The 22,997-nt window shown below is 39.6% G+C and overlaps 1 protein-coding gene across 1 annotated transcript in view; it reads right to left on the reverse strand.

Annotated features, from left to right (window-relative positions):
• Axdnd1 (axonemal dynein light chain domain containing 1) overlaps positions 1 to 22,997 on the reverse strand; it is a gene marked incomplete at its 3' end in the record, with an annotated part of 62,593 nt that overhangs the window by 29,610 nt on the left and 9,986 nt on the right. The window contains exons 6-14 of the mRNA XM_042674636.1: positions 21,690 to 21,746; positions 20,829 to 20,931; positions 19,727 to 19,848; positions 14,627 to 14,767; positions 13,563 to 13,667; positions 7,456 to 7,576; positions 4,490 to 4,591; positions 1,671 to 1,834; positions 1,004 to 1,079 (exon numbers count right to left, since the gene is read on the reverse strand). Of these exons, the coding sequence (XP_042530570.1) occupies positions 1,004 to 1,079; positions 1,671 to 1,834; positions 4,490 to 4,591; positions 7,456 to 7,576; positions 13,563 to 13,667; positions 14,627 to 14,767; positions 19,727 to 19,848; positions 20,829 to 20,931; positions 21,690 to 21,746 (991 nt within the window). The remainder of the gene's footprint in view (positions 1 to 1,003; positions 1,080 to 1,670; positions 1,835 to 4,489; positions 4,592 to 7,455; positions 7,577 to 13,562; positions 13,668 to 14,626; positions 14,768 to 19,726; positions 19,849 to 20,828; positions 20,932 to 21,689; positions 21,747 to 22,997) is intronic.

Here is a 22,997-nt window from a genome sequence, read left to right on the forward strand (position 1 = left end):
AAGATATAGTGTCTGCTTATTTATGTATTTAGTGTTTATCTATATATATAATATACTTAATGCACATGAGGAAATATTAGTCAGCCTTAAAAAGGAAGGAAATACTGACACATAGATGACCTTGAGAACATTATGCTAAGGGAAATAAACCAATCATAAAAGAACAAACATAAGATTTTACTTTGGTGAAGTGACTAGGATAGTCAAATTCATAGACAGGAAACAGAATGAGGATCACTAGGACAATAGGGAAGGCAAAAATGGAGAGTTATTCTTCAATGGGCACAGAATTTCAGTCTTAGAGGCTGAGGGACTCTGGAGGAGGATGGTGGTTATGCTGAACAATGTCATGAATATACTAATGCCTCTGAACTATATGCTTAAAAAGGGCTAAAATGTAAGTTTTATGTTAGGCATATTTTGTCATAACTTAAGAAATGTTATTATATTTCAAAGTCTAATTGATCCTAAAGGCAAAAGCCAGAGGCTGGAGAGATGCACTCATTATTCTTGGCAATTAGATGGACAAGTAAAGAACCACACTCACTTCTACATGAGCATCTTCTCCCACTTTTTTTTTTCAGGTAGCCTAACTTTTTTGATCTCCCAAATTTGCATTTTAAAAAGCCTCTAAGAGCTTGCTGTTTTGTCTTTAGTAAAACTTTCAACGTAATTTTGAAAGAATGAGATGTGAGGGAGCTATAGGTAGGGACTGTCACATAACAGCACAGGCGCTGGTGGTTCATGCCATAACCTAGCTACAAGGAGGCTGAGCTCTGAGAATCAAGGTTAAAACCAGCCCAGACAGAAAAGTCCAAGAGATTCTTAACTCCAATTAGCAAGCAAAAAGCCAGAAGTGAAGGCATGGCTCAAGTAGCAGAGTGCCAGCCTTGAGCAGAAAAGACAAGTGGGAGTATGGAGGCCCTGAGTTCAAACAAACAAACAACTAAACAAAAAAGACCCTAGCATTTTGATTACCAACTTGTGTATTATAAAGTCTTACCCTTTGCCATTTCTTGAGCTCTGAAGGAAGTAAAATCAGTGTATTTCCCTTCAAAAGGGAGAAGATACTTTTTTTACTAAAATAAGGGGGAAAAAAGCAAGAGAAAGGGCTCAGAACAAGGTAAAACAAAAGAAAATGATACATGCATATTCTATAATAAGATTTGTTTCTCTTCCGTGATTTTCAAGTGTGCCTCTCAGGTCTAGCCCTCTACCCACAAGCATTTATGTTTCAATTTACAATATTAATATAAATTAACATTCTAATCAACCAAGTTCCAGGGCCAGGAACCATGATCCATCAAATCTGTTTTAAAGGGTGGGCTTTCTAGCTACTCAGGAAGCTGGGATCTGAGAGTCAAGGTTTGAAGCCAGTTAGGGCAGGAATGTCCAAGAGATTTTATCTCCAATTAACCACCAAAATACCAGAAGTGGAATGTGGCTCAAGTAGAGAGCCAGTCTTGAGTGAAAAAGCTAAGGGACAGTGCCCAGGCTCTGAGTTCAAGCCCCAGTCCCTCCAACAAACAGACACACAAAAAGGCAATGTTAGAATAATTACAAGGTAAGAGAGAGGAGACAGGAAAGAAGGGAGGAAAAGAAATGAGAATTGACTTAGTCATCAGACATGATCCAGTATAATAAGGAAAACACTATTCTTGGAGACACACGTATTCTCCATGAAGAAGGGCTGCCATTTGAGAAGGCCATCCTTTACAATCTGTGCTTTCTCCTTCACGGACTCTTCAGTGTGTTCCACCTCCATTTTAAATTTGTCCAGTAAGTTTTTCCACTTTTCTGTCAACCTCTCCAACAGTGCATGGTCTGCAGTGTCCTAAAATACACAGCATCACTTTATTCTTTTATTCATATAACAAATATTTATGAATACACACTAAATCATTACTAATATTGTAGGACTAGAAAATCCATTAAAAATGGATTAAAAATTGAAACATGTAGCCCTTCCTTCAAAATGTCTTCATTAACATTGTTTGATGATGAACTTCCTATGGTGTGTGAAGTATTAGAAGCAAATTGTTTGGTTGTTGTTGTTGTTGTTTTGTCAGTCATGGGACTTGAACTTGGAGCCTAAGTGCCATCCCTGAGCTTTTTTGTTCAAGGCCAGGGCTCTACCACATTGAATCACAGATCCACTTCTGGATTTCTGGTGATCAATTGGAGATAAGAGTCTCATAGACTTTCCTGCCCAGGCTGGCTCTGAACTGCAATCCTCAGCTCTCAGCCTCCTGAGTAGCTAGGATTACAGGAGTGAGTCACCAGCATCAGGCACAAGATTTTTTCCTGTAAAGCATGAACCCTTTTAGGGTGGTACACTGGATAGAACAGGAACCATGAAACCACACAAAACCAAACATGAATCCAAGCCATTTACTGGCTTTGTAACCTTGGATGACATTATTTAATTTCTTTTTGAAGTTCTTTTTTATTATGCAGACCCTAATAAACATCCTGCAGGATTAAGAGCTAACTGGTGTAAATGGTTTGTCTGGGCTTTTTTCTCTTTTTTGTAGTATTTAAGTTGAAATGTAAGACTTCATGCTTGCTAGGTGGGTACTGTATCATTTGAGCCATACCTAATAACCTCTCTTGCTTTGGTTATTTTTGTCTTTGTTTGTAAATTGTTATTGCCTTGGTTACTTTTGAGGCATGATCTTGCTTTATGCCCAGGTTGGTGTGAGGCTGTGATCATCCTATTTATGCTTCCATTCATGCCTGGAGATGGTAGGTATGTGCCAATGTATCTAGCTATTGTGTTTCCCCTGTATCTAGTGTAATAGTTGTATATAAGTGAGCTCAAATACTGGTTGACATGCAGTCTCTCGAACTTTTATGCTCAGGCTGGCCTCAAACTGAGATCTCTCAATCTCTGCCTCCCAAATAGCTAAGATTGCAGACTTGAGATGTAACCTGTGGCTTTGGTATAAATAAGTAGCATCCTCTTTTTCTCTTCAGGGCACTCAATGAATTGACTCATGAAATGATGAAAGCGGTAACTCATCCAGATGCACTGTACTCACAAACTGACATGTTGAACTGAAATCCCTCTGTTCAACTACTTAAAGATCATTTTAAAAAGAAAAAAGAAAGGGACAACTGCTTTCATGGCCCTGCTGCTTACATGGTCCTGCTGCTCACTCTTCTAAGTGGCCTTTACTTTTGCTTTGTAAAATAAACTCTTTGTTACCATGTGTGTGTGTATATATGTTTTGTTGTAAAAAAAAAAGAAAAGAGAGGGCTGAAAAGAGAGGGCTGAGAAGGTGGCTCAGTGGTAGAGCACTTGCCTTACATGCTTGAAGCCCTGGGTTCGATTCCTCAGCATCACATAACCAAAAAAGAAAAAAGCCGGAAGTGGCACTGTGACTCAAGTGGTAGAGCACTAGCCTTGAGCTGAAGAGCTGAGGGGCAGCGCCCAGGCCCAGAGTTCAGGCCCCACAACCGGACCCCAAAAAAAAGAAAAAAGAAAGAATAATATGAACAAAATTCCAAATAAAAATTTTAATAACATTGCCGAAAAATAGTAATTAATTGATAATGCAACAATCAATAAACACAGTTACTTGTTCTTTGTTCTGTTGAGACAGGGTCTTGATATATAAACCAGGATAACCTGGAACTCACTTTATAGCCTAGGCTGTCCTGGAAATTGATTCTCTTTTCTGATTCTCCCAAGTGCCAATAAATAGCAGAACTATGAATAATTTTGTAGTGTTACTAAATTTAGATAAACAAATACAATGGAACAAAATATAGGAAATTACAGCTTTTACTCATATGCCTTTATTTTTTCATTCTGATCAAAATAAAACACAAATGTAAACCTAAAAGTGGCTTAGGCTTAGTAGTAGAGCGCTTGCCTAGCATACATGAAGCCCTGGGATCAATTCCTCAGTACCACATAAACAGAAAAAGCTGGAAGTGGAGCTGTGGCTCCAGTGGTAGAGCGCTAACCTTGAGCAAAAAAGAAGCTCAGGGACGTTGTCCAAGCCCTGAGTTCAAGCCCAAGGACTAGCAAAAAAAAAATCTATGAGCTGGGCGCTGGTGGCTCATGTCTGTAATACTAACTACTCAGAAGGCTAAGATTTGAGGATCATGGTTTGAAGCCAGCTGGGTCAGAAAAGTCAAAGAGACTCTCTTTGTTGTTGTTGTTAGGCCCAAGGCCTGTACTTGAACTTGGTTCCAGATACATTCACTCACTAGCTAGTGACTTGCCAACTAAGCCACGCCTCCAAACCCTCTATGAGACTCATCTCCAATTAACCACCAAAATGCCAGAAGTAGCAGTGTGGCTCAAGTAGGAGAGTACTACTTTTATGTCAAGGCCCTGAGTTCAAACCCCCTCATACTGGCACATACACACAAAAAATCAAATGAAAAAATTTTAAGGCTATAACTATAGAAAATTCAATGGTCTCCACCCTCAACATCTGCAGTCATTTTTACATAATTAAAGTGAGTTAAGCTTTACCTTGGTTGAGAGCATGGTGATGAAATGCTTAACGTACTTATTCCAGGCTTTTTCATTGAGGTAGAGTTGTTTAGCCATTATGACTCTATTTCTTATGATTACCTACAAAAACAATGTGCTATAATCAGGACCCTACAACATTAACAGACCACTACATTAACCTGGGTTCACATATCCATTTCTTCTTCTTCTTCTTTTTGTTGTTGTTTTTGTTGTTGTTGTTGGTCATGGGGCTTGAACTCTGGGCCTGGGCGCTGTCCCTGAGCTCTTCACCTGAAGGCTAGAGCTCTACCACTTGAGCCACAGTGCCACTTCCAGCTTTCTGGTGGTTAGTTGGAGATAAAAGTCTCACAGGACGGGAGCTGGTGGCTCATGTCTGTAATCCTAACTACTCAGAAGGCTAAGATCTGAGGATTGCGGTGAAGCAAGCCTGGGCAAGAAAAGTCCATGAGACTCTTATCTCCAATAAACCACCAGAAAACCAGAAGTGCTCAAGTGATAGAGCACTAGCCTTGAGCTGAAGAGTTGAGTGACAGTGCCCAATCCCAGAGTTCAAGTCCCATGACTGACCAAAAAAAAAAAAAGTCTCATGGACTTTCCTGCCCAGGCTGGCTTTGAACCATGATTCTTAGATCTCAGCCTCCTTAGTAGCTAGGATTACCGGCGTGAGCCACCGGAGCCTCAGGTTCCATTTCTTCTTGAATCACTATCCCATACAAAATTTGCTGTTTAAACCATTGACTACTATGAATTACAATTGCTAAAACTGTTTACCTGGAACTAAAAGTATAGTATATAACAGAAAGTCTTAAGTAATTTGAGTTTAAGACTTCCCCTTACACTTAAGACCTCTTTACTTAAAAATCACTATGAAATTGAAAATACTCATCTATTTATTTAATTTTTATTTTTGTTTTGCTTTGGTTTGTTTTTAGTCAGTTGTGAGGCTTGAACTCAGGGCCCAGGCACTCTCCCTGAGCCTCTCTTTGTGCTCAAGGCTAGTGTTCTACCAACCAAACCACAGCTCCACTTCCTTTATTTAATTTTTGTTCCAGAACTAGGTCTTGACCCTAGGGCCTTGCACTCTTGCTTGGCTTTTTTGTCATACTCCTAACAACTTGAGGTACATTCCCATTTCTAGCCTTTTGCTGGTTAATTGGAAATAAGAATCTCACAGACTTTTCTGCTTGGGTAGCTTTGAATTGTAATCCTCAAATGTCAGCCTGCTGAGTAGCTAATATTACACCCACAGCACAGCTCAGTGTTTTTATTTATTTGAATTGTATCTATTGATATTTTTCTTGACTTACGCTTCAATTATCTTATTATTTTTTTTATTTTTTGGGTCCGGTCGTGGAGCCTGAACTCTGGGCCTGGGCACTGTCCCTCAGCTCTTCAGCTCAAGGCTAGAGCTCTACCACTTGAGCCACAGCATCACTTCTGGCTTTTTTCTTTTTTGCTTATGTGGTGCTGAGGAATCGAACCTAGGGCCTCAGGCATGCAAGGCAAGCGCTCTACCACTGAGCCAACTTCCCAGCCCAGCTTCAATTATTTTAAATATGCATATATTTTAATATATTACATATTAACAGAAATAGCACTTGTATGAAAAACTGTATTTTTCCAAAAGTATGAGTAAAATATTCCATTTTGCTTTTTTTTTTTTCTGTCCATTAGGGGCTTGAACTCAGTGCCTGGGTACTGTCTCTGGGCTCCTTTTTGCTCAAGGTTTGCACCCTACCATAGCACAGAGTTCCTGAAAGGGAACGGCTTCCTCTTAATTATCCTGTTATAATTCTATATTGAGATGGGACATTATATCTTAGGTAAAGTCTTCACATTGCAGAGTATCTGCCTTCCTCTATTCTCTTTACTTTCATCTTGTATGTGCCTAACTTGGTTTTATAAGTGTCTACATGGTTTTATAAACTGTGCAGTGAAGTGTAGTAGTCCATGCCTGTAATCCCAACTATTTAGGAGACAGACCCAAGGAGGATCCCAGTTTCAAACCAGCCAGGGCAGAGTTAGTGGAATCCTATTTCAATCAATAAACCAGGTAATAATAGCATGCATTTGCAATCCTAGCTAGGTGGGAGGCATAAGCAGGAAGATGTCAATCTAAAGATAATTCTAGAGGTGAGGGGGACATGAGACTCTATTCAAAAAATAACAAGCGTAAAGAGCTAGAGACATGATATAGTACCTGCCAATACTTTTAAGTCATAGAACACTTGCCTAGCAAGCATGAGTACCTGAGTTCAATCCATCATAGCACACATATACATAAAAATCTCATTTAATGGCCAATGGCCTTATAGTAAAATAGTTATCATTTCAATGTCAACGGCCTTTTTATTTTCTATAAAGCTGCTTTTTCACTAGGTTTTCTGAACCTTGTCTATTTGTCCCAAAGACAGTAGAGCAAAGTAATTGGGAGTTCAGAATTTAGGTAAGCATCAGTGGCTCACCCCTGTAATCCTAATTGCTCAGGAGGCTGAGAGCTGAGGATCATGATTTGAAGCTAGCCCTAACAGATTAAGAGTCTAAGAGAGTTTAATCTCCAATTAAGCAGCAAAAAGCCTGAAGTAAAGCTATGCCTGAAGTGGCAGAATACTAGCTTTGAGTGAAAAAAACTGAGGAACAAATGCCCAAGCCCCAAGAAGCCCCAGTACTGGCACACACAAAAAAGAATTTTTTGCTCCTACTTTATAGTTCTAGTATAAAGGAGAGAGATAGACAGAGACAGAACAGATACACAGAGAGAAAACTCTACTGTGCAATGTCTAGATATCAAAGGCAAAAAATAAAATTTTAACTTTCCATTTCAAGGTCTATCAAAGGTCTATCTCATTCACCAATAAATATATTATCTCTTTCTCTTTTTAGTTTCGTCTAAATTATTAAAAATTATAAAATATAACTTTAACCAATAATGAAGTTTGAATTGAAGAAGCAGATGATCAAACCTTTAGGGCCAATTCATATGTGGCTGAGCTCCAAATATCTCTTTCATCCATTAGCTGTTTAATGTCATTCTCCATCCTTCCTCTTTGTAATGAATACAAATCATGGTATTCTTCAACAATTCTAAAAGAAAAAATAAGAAATGGTTGTAACAACACATTTTTAAGAGAACTTTGTTATAACCTGAGCAAATACAAGAGAATGGAGATAACTCTTTGCATCCTATCTGATCACAATGGAATTTCAACAAAAGATACTGCGGAAAACACTCAAACACATGGAGTCTGAACCACGCACTGCTGAACAATAGGGGGGGTTACTGAAGAAATAAAAGAGGAAATCAGAAAGTTCTTACAATTCAATGAAAATGAAAACATATATTGGAACCTTTGGGATATAGCAAAAGCTGTGATATGAGGATAGTTTGTAGCTCTAAGCATGCGCATAAAAAAAACAGACGTGCCTCTGATCATATAAAATAATATTTATCAAAACGGACTCCAGAAAATGAAAACAAAGTTTTTTCTTTGTTGCTCTTTTTCTTTTCTTTTTGTTTTGTTTCTTCATTTATATGTTTTTGGGGTGGTATGAGGGAACACAGAAATTGAGGGATAAAAGGTAAACAAATGCAGCAGTGATCCTTACAACTTGTGGTTAAAACCTGGGGAAAAGAAAGGGGAAAAAGAGATGTACTAACGTAACTATAACTATTCTGTATATCACCTTTATAATAACAAATAAAAGTTGTTTTTTTTTGCCGGTCGTGGGGCTTGATTATAAACTTATCATAAGAAAAAAACTCATCATAAGGTAATTATGGTATAACTGCTGGATATATTGATAGCAAAACATGAAATATTCACAAAAGTATTGGCAAAACTTACAAAAAGTCATAACAAAAGTAGAAAGTCCAGTATAATGGCCCTTGCTCTAAACACTTTATATTTTATTCTTTTTTTGGTTGGTTATGGGGCTTGAACTTGGAGCCTGGGTGCTCAAAGCTAGTACTCTACCACTTTGAGCCACAGCTCCACTTCCAGTTTGCTGGTGATTAATTGGAGATAAGACTCACATACCTTCCTACCCAAGCTGGCTTTAGAACTGGATCTTCAGATCTCAGCTTCCCAAGTTGCTAGGATTATAGGGGTGAATCACCAGCACCTGGCTTCAATTTATTCTTTCTTTTCTTTTTGGGGGGTCCGGTCGTGGGGCCTGAACTCTGGGCCTGGGCGCTGTCCCTCAGCTCTTCAGCTCAAGGCTAGCACTCTACCACTTGAGCCACAGCACCACTTCCCACTTTTTTCTTTTTTGCTTATGTGGTGCTGAGGAATTGAACCCAGGGCCTCAGGCATGCAAGGCAAGCGCTCTACCACTGAGCCACCTTCCCAGCCCCTTCATTTTATTCTTTATCACAAAACTTTTTACAGTATTACATTCTAATAGTATAACAACACTGTATTTGATGAAAACTTCAGAACACAAGGAACAGTACTGCCACAGTTTTGTTAGGTTTCTTGTTTATGAAGTTAGGATTTATTTTTCATTTGTTGTTTTCATTTGTGGTGCCAGTACTGGGGCTTGAATTCAGGATCTGTATGTTGTCCCTGAGGTTTTTTTGCTCAAGGATGGTGTTATACCACTTAAGCCACACCTCCACTTCTGGCTTTTTGCTGTTTAATTGGAGATAAAACTCTCAAGCTTTCTATCTAGGCTGGAACCCCAATCCTCAGATCTCAGCCTCCTGGATAGCTAGGATTATAGGCATAAACCACCAGCACCCAACTGATTTAAGATTCTTTACTAGTCATAAATCCCAATAATTGTGAGTCACCACATTTTAAAATATTTAAAATTAATACAAGATTATAAGAAACTCCCTTCTGGCCACCTGAAAGCCTAAATTAAGCACTTCTTTTTATTTCTTCATGTCTACCAGAAAGTGTCTTTTTCCTTCTGATTTACATGGAAACTCTTCTCAGAAGTTGTAATGTGACAAGTAGTATTAGACAAATCTTCGGATACTTCTTTGAGGGATGTTATCACTGGTGCAAGAATTAAAAATCCTCTACTCAGAGTTGTCCATGTGTTTAAAATAAATGAGGAGAAATCCACATAGGTGAATACAAGTATATAAATTCAATTAGCTGAATCTATACTACTTGTATGAAAATTAGATAACAATTTTTAAATGACCCAATTTTTTTTTTTTTTGTCAGTCACAGGGCTTGAACTCTGGGCCTGGGTGCTATCCCTCAGCTCTTCAGCTCAAGGCAAGTGCTCCACTGCGGAGCCACAGCGCCACTTCTGGTTTTCTAGTGGTTTATTGGAGATAAAGAGTCTCACAGACTTTCCTGCCCGGGCTGGCCTTGAACCGTGATCCTCAAATCTCAGCCTCCAGAGTAGCTAGGACTACAGGCGTGAGCCACCAGCGCCCAGCCCAAAATGACCCAAATTCATAACAATAAAAAGTTAAAAATTCAGAAACAACTTTAATGCCCCAACAAAGGAGAGACTGACCAGGTAAAATTCAATTTTTTATGTTATAAAATGACCCAAAAGCGGGGCGCCTGTAACCCTAGCTACTCAGAAGGCTGAGATCTAAGGATCAAGGTTCAAAGCCAGCCCAGGAAAGACCGTGAGACTCTTATCTCCAATAAACCACTCAGAAAACCGGAAGTGGTACTGTGGCTCAAGTGGTAGAGTGCTAGCCTTGAGCTGAAGAGCTCAGGGACAGTGCCTAGGCCCAGAGTTCAAGTCCCATGAACCGACAAAAAAAAAAAAGATGACCCAAAATGCGAGGCCCTGGTGGCTAACACCTATATCCTAGCTACTCAGGGGGCTCAGATCTGAGGATCAAAGTTCAAAGCCAGCCTGGGAAAGAAGGTTTGTGAGACTCTTATCTCCAATTAAGCACTCAAAAAGACAGAAGTAGGGTTAACTCAAGAAGTAGAGCTCTAGTTTTGAGCAAAGAAAGCTCAGGGACAGCACCCAGGCTCTGAGTTCAAGTACTAGGACACATACTCATACACACACACACTCTTTCTCTCTCATTTTTTTTCTCTCTCTCTCACACATACACCACACATACACCACAAAATGACCAAAAAAGTAAAATTAAATATTCAATTTGATTTTACTTTTATAAATAATCCATAAGTAAAAACAAATAATAAAAATATTAATAATAGTTAATTCTAGAAGAGTTACCTATGTTCATTATTTTTCTATTGTGCTTCCATATTTTCAATTCTAAAATTTCAATTCTTTTTGTTTTTCTTTTTTGCCAATTCTGGGGCTTGAACTCAGTGCCTGGGCACTGTCCCTGAGCTTCTTTTGTTCAAGGTTACCACTCTACCACTTAGCCACAGCACCACTTCTGGCTTTTTCTGTTTATGTGATACTGAGGAATTAAACCCAGGGCTTCATGCATGCTAGGTAAGCACTCTACCACTAAGCCACTCTCCCAGCCTGGTCCCCTGCTTTTCTATTCTCTATCTTTTCTCATTTCTTTGACTCCATTATCCCTTCATGCTGTCCCAGGTTGCAAGTAGCAACAGTGCTCAATAACGCAAAAGAATTCTCATTTAGTTAGTTAGCTAGGTAGGTAGGTAGGTAGGTAGTTAGATGTCAGTCTTGGCCCCTACCCCTGAGCTCTTTTTCCTCAAGGCTAATATTCTACCACCTGAGCCACAACTTCACTTCCAGCTTTTTTGTAGGTTTTTTTTTTTTTTTTTTCTGAGTATTTTATTGTAGCTAAGAGTCTCATGGACTTTCCTGCCTGAGCTGACTTGTATCTTCAAATCTTAACCTCCTGAATAGCTAGGATTACAGTATGAGCCACTGGGCACCCAGATGGCTTATTTTATTTTTAAATTCCTACAACAAGTCTGTTTAGTGTTCTTTCTATGACAGGCACTGTTAAGAAAACAAAACAGGGCTAGGGTTTGTAGCTCAAGTGGTAAAGCACTTTTTTTTTTTTGCCATTCCTGGGGCTTGAACTCAGGGCCTGAGCACTGTCCCTGAGGACTCTTACCACTTGAGTCACAGCACCACTTCTGGCTTATTCTGGTTATGTGGTACTGAGGAATCGAACCCAGGGCTTCATGCATGCTAGACAAGCACTCTACCACTTCCCAGCCCCAATATGGTCAAATAAATCTTCACTTTTTTATGTGAAGCAACAATAAACAATTAGAAAGGTAAAACATATTAAGTACCAATAGTGTAGTCAGACTAAATATACAGGTATGGTGTAATTTTAAATAGGGCCATGAAAATATAATAATGAGAAGATAACATTTGAGCAAAGAAATATCCAAAAGAGAGAGAAGGATGCTACACAGCTCTCTGCGTGCTCAAGAATCAGAGCCAGGCCAGTATGTCTGAAACAAAATAAAGAAAGTCAGAAAAGTTAGAATAGTAAGCCATTTTCAAAACATTGTCTTTCAAGCTACAATGGGAGGTACTGTACAATTTTGAGCAAAGAAATAACATTCTGAACTAAAGTAGATCATGTTGGCTAGTGTGTTAAGAATGAATGTAGAGGTTAGTATAAAGGAGAAAGACCTTTCTGAAGTTTTGGCAATGAACCAGACAAGAAATGAAAATGACGATAATAAAAGGGTTGAAGATTCTATATGTTAAGAAAGGAAAATTGGGGGAAGGAGGGAGGAGTTAGGGAGGTGGGGAAAAAAGGGATGGGTAAGGGAAAAACAAAGGGGGGTTAAAATGCTCGACAGGAAATGTACTCATTACCTTACTCATATAACTGTAACCCCTCTGTACAGTATTTTTACAATAAAAAACATTTTTAAAAAAAAGGAAAATTGAGCCAAGTTGTCAGTGGCTCATGCCTGTAATCCTAGAGACTGAGGAGTCTGAGATCTGAGGATCATGGCTCAAAGCCAGCCCTGGCAGGAAACTCTGTGAGACTCTTATCTCCAATTAAGCACCAAAAAAAGCTAGAAGTGGAGCTGTACCTTAAGCACTACAGTGCTAGCCTTGAGCAAAAAAGCTCAGGGACGGGGCCCGGGCTCAGAGTTTAAGCCCTAGTACCGGCACCAAAAAAGAAAAAAAAAAAAAAGGAAATGGATCAAATTTGCTGATGGAAATATCTGAGAGATTAAGGGAATCAATTAAGAATGAGTCAAGGATATGGAAACAACCCAGATGTCCCACCACAGATGAATGGATCCAAAATTGTGGTATCCAAACCCAATGGAATATTATGCAGCCATTAGAAATGACAAAACAATGGCATTTGCAGGGAAATGGATGGAGCTAGAAGAAATCAGGTTGAGCGAGGTAAGCCAAGAGCAAAGAGACAAAAGGTACATGGTCTCCCTGATAAGTGGATATTAAACCCAAAATGTTAGTTGATACGACAAAATTAACAGGACTTAAGAAACAAAGGACTTCCACTCATGTATGGTATATATGTGCACACCGGAGGGGAACCAGGAAGATGACACAGAACTAGAGGGAATCAGGGAAAAACATAACAACGGGACCCATCAGCAGCACTGGACATTGACCAAAATGAACTAAGCAACCTAATGGCAGTGATGGGAGGGAGGGAACAAGTGGGAAAGAGGAGACAGCTGACGCTATGCAAAACAAAAGAAATGTACATATCACCCAATGTGGAAGAAATAACTGTATCGCAAAGCTCATAGAACTCATAAATGTTAGACCGTGATAGACAATTTGCTCCAGTAAAGTTAGAATGTGTTTGTGACTTTAACTGAGCATCACTATCCCACAATACTGTGAAATTTGGGAAATTATGTAACCACTTAATCACAATAAAAAAAATTGAAAAAAAAAAAGAATGAGTCAAGGATTTTGGGTCTAGAAACTGGAATGTAGACTTGCCATTAACCAGGAAAGCAAAGACTGCAATGCAACAGGATTGGGGATAAGAACAGAAATTCACTGGGCAGTTCCACTTAGACCTCTAATTGAAAATGCTGAGACTTGATTATATGAATCTGAAATTCAGGGAGAAAATTGAAGCTGGAGAAACAAACTCATGTTTGTAGAATTCAAAAAGTTAGTAGCATACCCGTTTTTTCAGAAGTCCCCATAAAATACACTTAAAGTGACTCACTTTGCATTCTTCTCAGCATCTAAAATAGCCTGTTCCAATTCCTTGCGGGCTTTGTCTGCTTCCTTTGTTAATTTTATATCATGTGCCCGAACCAGACAAAGTTCCCTGAAATAAAGGTAAGAAATTTCAAAATCTGGGGATTTCCAATAGTTTCTAACCAGGAAATTAGACTTGCCCTCAGCCCTCTTTTCAGTTCTAATATGTTAAAACTTCCTACTTTTTCTATCTCATAAATCAAATGAAGAAAATCAAGGGAATGTCCTGGATGAAATCTTGCCAGGTATGACAATGGAATCACACTGGTAGAAGGAAGATCCTTTAGAACCATCTAGAACCAAAGCTGAAGCCCACTTTGCTCTACCTGACTCCTCCATCTGCTTTCCTGTTCTCTTTGTTTTATGTCTCTTCCTATCAAATATATACAGAGCTTTAATTTTGTGCTAAGCCATGTCTTCCATTTTTCCACATCAGTGTCTATAGTATTCAATTTTGTGTTTTTTTGTTTTGGGGGTTTTTTTTAGGGTTTTTTTTGGTCAGTCATGAAGCTTAAACTCTGGGCCTATGTGCTGTTCCTGAGCTCAGCTCATGGCTAGTGCTCTACCACTTGAGCCACAACACCACTTACAGTTTCCTGGTAACAAATTGGAGATGAGAGTCTCACAGAGTCTCTTGCCTGGGCTGGCTTTGAACCACAATCCTCAGATCTCAGTCTCCTGAGTAGTTAGGATTACAGGCATGAGCCACCAGCACCGGGTTAATTTTTGTTCTTTTGAGACATCCTTGGCTGATTGCTCACATCTGTAATGCTAGCTACTCAGGAGGCTGAGATCTGAGGATTGCAGTTCAAAGCCAGCCTGGGCAAGCAAGTCTATGAGACTTTTATCCCCAGTGCACCACCCGAAAACCGGAAATGGTGCTGTGGCTCAAGCTGAGGGAGAGCACCCAGGCCCAGAGTTCAAGCCCCATTACTGACAAAAAAAAAAGGAGACATGCTTGTGAATTTTTTGCATTTAGGACAATCAATCAGTTTTTGTGTGTAGGATAATTACAGTCATAGTTTCTACCTGGTCAATTCTTCAATAACATGCTTGAAATTATACAGTTCTTCTAAAATGCGCTGGTCCATCACTCGTTGAGTCACCAAGTCTTTGTAGAAGTCAATCATCTGCCGGGCAATCTGGTCAAGCATCTGCACATACCTCTGTCTGCATGAGAAAAGAGGGAAACAGGATATTAGGCAAAAGGAAAAAAAGAGGGAGGCAGAAAATAGGCATGAAAGAAAGCAATGTTAGAAAACCAACATCCAAGCCGGGCGCCGGTGGCTCACACCTGTAATCCTAGCTACTCAGGAGGCTGAGATCTGAGGATCACGGTTCAAAGCCAGCTCGGGCAGGAGAGACCGTGAGACTCTTATCTCAATAAACCACTAGAAAACCGGAAGTGGTGCTGTGGGGCTCAAGTGGTAGAGCGCTCTCCTTGGGCTGAAGAGCTGAGGAACAGCGCACATGCCCAGAGTTCAAGACCCATGACCAACAAAAAGAAAAAATGCAACTTTTTTTAAGGTTCAAGACTGGGAATTGGTTCCTGTTGCTTTTACTTACTGGCTAGGCACTCTACCAACTGAGCCATGCTTCTAACCCCTAAAAACACCTTCTTTAGGTCTTTTTCTTCCCAACAACAACAACAACAACAGCAACAACTACAATACATACACAAATATTTTATAGATTTTTTAAAGTGTATGTTGCCAGGCACTATTGGTTCATGCCTAATCCTAGTTACTCAGGAGACTGGTATCTGAGGATTGTGGTCCAAAGTCAATCAAGGCAGGAAAGTCTATGAGACTCTTATCTCTAATAAACTACTTAGAAAAGCTGGGCGCTGGTGGCTCACGCCTGTAATCCTAGCTACTCAGGAGGCTGAGATCTGAGGATCTCGGTTCAAAGCCAGCCTGGGCAGGAAAGTTTGTGAGACTCTTATCTCCAATAAACTACTAGAAAACCCGAAATGGTGCTGTGGCTCAAGCGGTAGACGCTCACCTTGAGCTGAAGAGCACAAGGACAGCACCCAAGCCCAAAGTTCAAGTCCCACAACCAACAAAAAATAAAAATAAATAAATAAATAAACTACTCAGAAAAAGCAAGAAGTGAAGGAGTGGCTCAAGTGATAGAACACTAGCCTTGAGCAAAAGAAGTTCAGGGACAGTCTCTAAGCCCAGAGTTCAAGTCCCAGAACAGCACGCACACACACACAAACACACACACACAAAAACTATGTTATGTGATGCCAACCATATATCATTCTGAAATTGACAGAAGCAAACAAGCTGGACACAATGGCTCAAACCTGTAATCTTAGCTACTTGGGAGGTAGAGATCAGGTGATGATGGTTCAAGACCAGCTTGGGCATAAAAGTTCATAAGACTATGGGTGATATAGTTCATGCCAGTCATCCCAGTGACAAAGGGAAGTACAAACAATAAAATTGGCCTTAATGAAAGAATCTAGATCATGAGTATCTGTTTTCACATCAAGAGCCTTTGCATTTTTATATTTGAAATTTTTAAACAAAATACTAGAAATGAAGTGAAATAAAGTCAAGTAACTCTAGTGTAAACCAAAAAGAATTATAGTAGTACTCCTATTTCTATGTAATGTGAGAGTTTGTTCAGCTCATATCCAATCTAAGAATTGTGCTTCTTCCTATAAAAATGTTCTCTATTCATGTGTTCTGTGAGATGGGAACATATGCTTGCGTTTGGGAAATTATCTATCCAAATTCATTTCCTACTTTCCCTCAAATAGACTCTCCAATCTAACTTGTGACCTGAATAAACCTTACTGAACAGGGCTCATTTCAGTTTCTTTCTAGTTCATTGCTATATCTCCCAAAGCCTCAGCTCATCCATTTAATCATTTGTTCAACAAATTAGTAAGCAAATGATTATCTCTGAGCTGAACACATAAGGGTTCCAATCAATGCCAAGTTACAGGTGGATAAGGTTGAGACTCCCAAATCTAGAAGTAGTGGCTGACTCCAGATAATTACAGGAGAAAGTCCTTGGTAGAAGAAGCATAGACATTCTGAATTCCTCCTGTAATGATGTGTTTGCCTGAGAAACACACATACAAATTAGAAAGCACTCAGAGATAGAGAGGAAGCTACAGTAACAAGACAGAGAAGACCTTATTGGCAGACAGCAAGTATTCTCCAGGGTCTGGTGTTACCATTGGCTGGGGACTTCTACTGGATGTTCATAACCATCTTGTAAACAGGGAGGATTCTGCAAATGACAGGATGTAGAAGAGCGGAAATCCTCTCCACTGAGTACTTCCTAGATCTTCAAAAGAGCTCCTACAATGAGGAAATGCTGGGCTCTGCAGAGTGCTTCACCAGTCCATGAAATTATCATGAATTTTGTTGGCAATAACCCTGATATCACACTGCTAATTCTCATTTACTTTGTACTTTAATCCCATCTTTACTCTAAATCTTAGCTTTTAGAGCACTTGTATCTCTAGTACTTTGAATTTAGCAATTTTTAAAATTGGTCTCTCTGGCATCTGGCTGGATTTTTCTTTTCTTTTTTTTGGGGGGGGGGGGGGAATCCGGTGATGGGGCCTGAACCCTGGGCCTGCGTGCTGTCCCTCAGCTCTTCAGCTCAAGGCTAGCGCTCTACCACTTGAGCCACAGCACCACTTCCAGCTTTTTTCTTTTTGCTTATGTGGTGCTGAGGAATCGAACCCAGGGCCTCAAGCATGCAAGGCAAGTGCTCTACCACTGAGCCACCTTCCCAGCCCGATTTTTCTTATGTTTGCTTTGATTTGTCTGTCCCTTTCTATTTAAACTTTCTGAGATGTGACTCCACCCTATTTTGGCCACTAAAACTTAACTCCTGAAATCAGCTGGAATAGTCCTCTCCAAACCTGCCCCTTATGAGGGGAAAGTTTGTACTTTAATTTGAATGGTAAATACTGCCCCCCCACCAGGCCTGTGTGTTTAAAGGCTTGGTCTGCAGTGTGGTACCCCAAGGAGGTAGAAGAATCTTTAAGAGGTGGGGCCTAATGGAGGCCTTTAGGTTACTGAGCATATGCCCTTAGAGGGGATAATGGAATCCCAGCCTCTTCTTTGTCTCTTATGCTTCCTAGTAGGACATATGTTTTTAAACTACCATGCACTCTGCCATGGTGCACTGCCTCATTATAGCTCCCCAAACAAAGGGGCCAACCAATCATAGATCAGAAACTATAAAACCGTGAGCCAAAATGAACCTTTACCCTTTTATTTTTATTTTTTACAGTATCAGGGTTTAAAGACAGGGCTGATATGCTTGTTAGCCATGCCTCCAGCATTACTTTTTGCTGATTATTTTGGAGGCAGCATCTCATGGACTTTTCTGCCCAGCCTGGCTTCAAATTGTAATCCTCTGTATTTCAGTCTCCTGAGTAGCTAGGATTATAGGCATGAGCCATCAGCACCCAGCTGAACCTTTATACTGTCACCCACCTCAGGTATTTCATTATAGTGGCAGAGAGCTGAGCAACACAGCTGGTACAGACTGTTTGTCATATATTTCTTTTGCCTTGCTTCTTCATCTATCACTCTTGGTTGTCCTTTGACTAACAACTCAGACCTCAGTTGTTCCTATTCTCATTCTTATTCAGCACTTCTCAGCTTCTAGTGATGTTCTAACTATACTCATTTCTAGCTAATCTTAACCATGCTCTTATTAATGGCTTTGTTTCTAAGCTTCCAGAACTCCCAGACTACAGCAAAACTGACAAGGTTAATTCCTATTTAGAAGAAACTGATATTCAGAAAGATCTAGTAATGTCCCTCTATTTTGACAATTTAACAAAGGTATCCTTATTCTGCTATTTCTTTTATCATTTTAGAGAAAAATTATAGTAACAATACTATTTATCATCATCATTGATAATAGTAACATTTATTGAACAACTTACTGTGATTTCATTTAAACCTCATTATAATCCTGTGAAACATGACATTACTTGGCACATACTTGGCATTCATTGATTTATAAATGAACAAATGGGTTAGTGAAATTGTCCTAGAAGCTATAACCTTTACTTACAGATAAGAAAAACCCAGCCTCTTTCCAATTGAAAAAGTAAAATCGTCTATAAAATGCAAATTATGAGTGGGACACTGATGGCTTATACCACCGGCTACACAGAAGGCTGAAATCTGAGGATCACAGTTTATAGCCAGTCAGGGCAAGAAGTCCAAGAGATTCTTATCTCCAATTAACTACCCAAAAGCTGGAAGTGGAACTGTGGCTCAAGTGGTAGAGCACCAGCCTTGAGCAAAAAAGCCAAGGAGGAGCAGAAGTTCAAAAACCTCCCCCCCCTCTCAAAAAAAGGGGGGGGAGGGGAATTACATCTTTTTTTTTTTTTTGCGGGGGGGGGGGGGGGATAGGGGGAGGTCAGTTGTGGGGCTTGAACTCTGGGCCTGGGTAGGGTCCCTCAGCCCTTCAGCTCAAGGCAAGTGCTCTATCACTTGAGCCACAGCGCCACTTCTGGTTTTCAGGTGGTTAATTGGAGATAAGAGTCTCACAGACTTTCCTGCCTGGGCTGGCTTTGAATGCGATCCTCAGATGTCAGCCTCCTGAATAGCTAGGATTACAGTCGTGAGCCACTGGGACCTGGCTACATTTCTGATCAGTAAAACAAAGAACTGTATTTTTGTGGACTTCTCAAAAGTAGACATAAACACAATTGTAATATAAAACTCAAAACTATGTGTGTGGAAACATACAGTAAATCTCATTCTTTTGCATAATGAATTTGTGTTAATAATTGTAATTGCTGCTGGTAGCTCACATCTGAAATCCTAGCTACTCAGGAGGCTGAGATCTGAGGATCATAATTAGAAGACAGCCAGGGCAGGAAAGTCTGTGATACTCTTATCTCCAATAAACCACTCAGAAAATCGGAAGTGGCGCTATAACTCAAGTGGTAGAGAGCTAGCCTTGAGCTGAAGAGCTGAAGGACAGCTCCCAGACCCAGAGTTCAAGTCCCACAACCGACAGATCTCAGCCTCCTCAGTAGCCAGGATTACAGGTATGAGCCACCAGGTCCCAGCTTATAATTGCAATTTATAATATACAAAGGAGATAGGAAGATTCTGATGATAGTTCAACCTGATCTTGGATAGCAGCTCTCCCCTGTCTGCACAGTCCACACTGACTTGTCGAATAAGTTCATGAAACACTGTATTGTAAATGGCCTGTTCCTTCTTCAACACATGTAGTAGCTGGTGCATCTGGGAGAAGATAAAGTAATCAGCACTTACCACAGTCTTACCAGTAAAAATTGTCTTACAAACTAAGTACACCAAATGTGAACACGTTTTAGTAACATCTGATTTACTTCACTTCATTTAAAAAATTATATAATGTTTTATTCTATCTAGTTTTGTACATTTTAATATGGTGCCCAAAAAGGGTCACATTACCACCACTATGTTATATCTGCCCTAAGAAACAAAACTTGCCAGGTGCTGGTGGTTCATGCCTATCACCTCGCTACTTAGAAGGCTGAGATTTGAGGATCATTGCTCAAAGCCATCCTGGGAAATTAAATCCATGACACTCTTATCTCCAACAAGGCACCAAAAAAACCAGAAATGGAGCTGTGGCTCAAATAGCAGAGTGCTACCCTTGAGCAAAAAGTTCAGGGAAAGTGCCCAGGCTCTGAGTTCAAGCAATACAAAACCTGAATCTAATCTTGAGTATATAGACAAACAAAAACAGAAAAACTGAAAACTGGCTGTGTAACTGCAAAATATCAAGGTCGAGAAAATTAAGGAGACTGGCATCCATGGCTCATACTATAACCCTAGCTACTCAGGAGGCTGAGATCTGAGGATCGCAGTTCAAAGCCAGCCCCGGAAGGAAAGTCTGTGAGACACATATCTCCAATAAACCACCAGAAAACCAGAATTGGTACTGTGGGTCAAGTGGTAGAGCACTAGCCTTGAGCTGAAGAGCTGAGGGACAGCACTCAGGCCAAGTTCAAGCCCCACTACCAAACAAAAACAAAAACAAAAAAGATCCCTACAAAGGGATAAACCTATTCCTAGTATTCTCTTTAATTTACCGATTTAGAAATTGAGACAGAAATACATTAAATGATTTGCCCAAAGTCACTGTTAATAAATGTAGAGTCAAGATTTCAATCCAGGCACTCTGCCACCAGAGAACAGACTCCTCACCACTAATTTAGTTGCACTGAGTTAGTTACCTTGGTTGGTCCTGTGTATTCCTTACTTTCTATACCAGCTTTCTCTAGCATTGAGTCCATCACATCATTCAGCTGGATCACTTCAACTCTTTTATTAGGTTTCCTGGAAGATTAAGGTGGCAGACGGATATAATTAACATTACATAGATATTCCACAAATAGAAAGAATATAGTATGTGTAAAGCAAATATATATGCTACGAAATGTTAATGGAATTTTAATGGTAAGAAAACTTGGCAGAGCTTTATTAGGTAAGCAAGCAAACAGACAAGCAGGCAAACAGACAAGCAAAAAGGCAGGGGCACACTCTAACAGAGTATGGGTGCTCTCAAAGAGAAAGACCTGTTAATGGTATTTTAAAGCATGGGAAGGTGGCTCAGTGGTAGAGCACTTGCCTTGCATGCCTAAGGCCCTGGGTTCGATTCCTCAGCACCACATAAGCAAAAAAGAAAAAAGCTGGAAGTGGTGCTGTGGCTCAAGTGGTAGAGCACTAGCCTTGAGCTGAAGAGCTGAGGAACAGCATTCAGGCCCCACCACCGGACCAAAAAAAAAAAAAAAGAGAGAGAGAGAGAAGAAAGGAAAAGATTGTGGCAAAATGGAGAACTACTAATGGTTAAGCTAAAAGCATTTCATAGTATATAAATACTGCACTATATAGATTTGAATATAACTAGACACATGGAACCACTGTAGATGACTGCAGTGTAAATCACTGCATTTATTATCTTTGTTCTCTTCTACAATTTTAAGATTTTTTTGTTGCATAAAATATAACTTTTGTTTAAGAAATTATCAAAAAAGAAATATAAGTACACACAATTTATTTTTTCTCAGAAATGTTTTAGAAAACAAACTACTTACATAGATGGGAAGAGTAACAGTCTGTTTTCACTATCTGTGAGAAGAGTTGTGTATTTACTACAATAAATAAGAGGAAGTAAGTATTATTTCAAGAAAATATTCTGGGAATCCCCAGCATCCCAAAAAAGGAAGGCAGCAAGGAAAAAAAGGAAGGAGGAAAGGAAATACTTTGGTATGTTTATCAGCACATCTAGTACTCAGAATCTTGATTTCTAAGTACTATTCTTCACTAAAAGTATTTCCTAAAGACATGATTTATGGTAAACTTAAGCCCTCATGAAATTAATAAGGTTGGAGGCAATCAAAAAGGTCCATCATTTACATGTAAGTTCATACATACCTAGATATCCACAGACATCTATAAACATAGTTACAATGATATCATTTTGGAACATTTTTAGGTAAAAAGGAAAATTAGTTATATTCCCTTGTATGCAAAAATATAAAAGTTTCCTGATTCATTAAAAAAAAATCTCTTTCAACCTTTTTAAAAGTGGAAGGACAGAGGGCCAGGTGTGGTGGTACATGTGTGTAATACCAACACATTAGGAACTTAAGCAAAAAGGTGGAGAGTGTAAAACCATTCTGGGCTGCATAGTGAAATCCTGCCTCAAAAAAGAAATAATATAGTTACTCCCCAAAAATGAGTTCCATGTAGTTGTCTTTGGCAAAAACATTGGAAATGCTATATGACACACATCGGATACAATCTGGAGAAAGAGAAACTTTGGATACTTTATTCTAAAACCTAATCTTAAAGTTCCATTTTTATGCACTTTGAAACATCCAAGTGTTGTTTCAAAAAATAAAGACAAGATCCCATACTGGATTCCATAAACAGGAACCAATGAAAACAATATGATTCATCTGCAAAAGTACAGCATGTATTATGAAATCCTGGCGACCTTCTGTAGAATCTATGTGTGTTCATTGTTTCAAAATTCTTTTTAAGGAACATAGTCCAAGTTTTTATTTTTTTATTTTTTTTTTGGGTCCGGTCATGGGGCTTGAACTCTTGGTCTGGGCGCTGTCCCTCAGCTCTTCAGCTCAAGGCTAGTGCTCTACCACTTGAGCCACAGCGTCACTTCCGGCTTTTTTCTTTTTGCTTATGTGGTGCTGAGGAATGGAACCCAGGGCCTCAGGCATGCAAGGCAAGCACTCTACCACTGAGCCACCTTCCCAGCCCCTAGTCCATGTTTTTAATAAGTTCCAAAAATTCAAAAGCCATTGTCATGAAAAGATAAAGAACAATTTAATTATGAAAATTCTGAACTCCTCTATTGGGAGGTAGCACTTGAGTTTAGATCT

Source organism: Dipodomys spectabilis, unplaced genomic scaffold (genome assembly GCF_019054845.1).
Source record: "Dipodomys spectabilis isolate Male_0828 unplaced genomic scaffold, ASM1905484v1 ptg000019l, whole genome shotgun sequence".
In the NCBI taxonomy this organism is placed as follows: Eukaryota; Metazoa; Chordata; class Mammalia; order Rodentia; family Heteromyidae; genus Dipodomys; species Dipodomys spectabilis.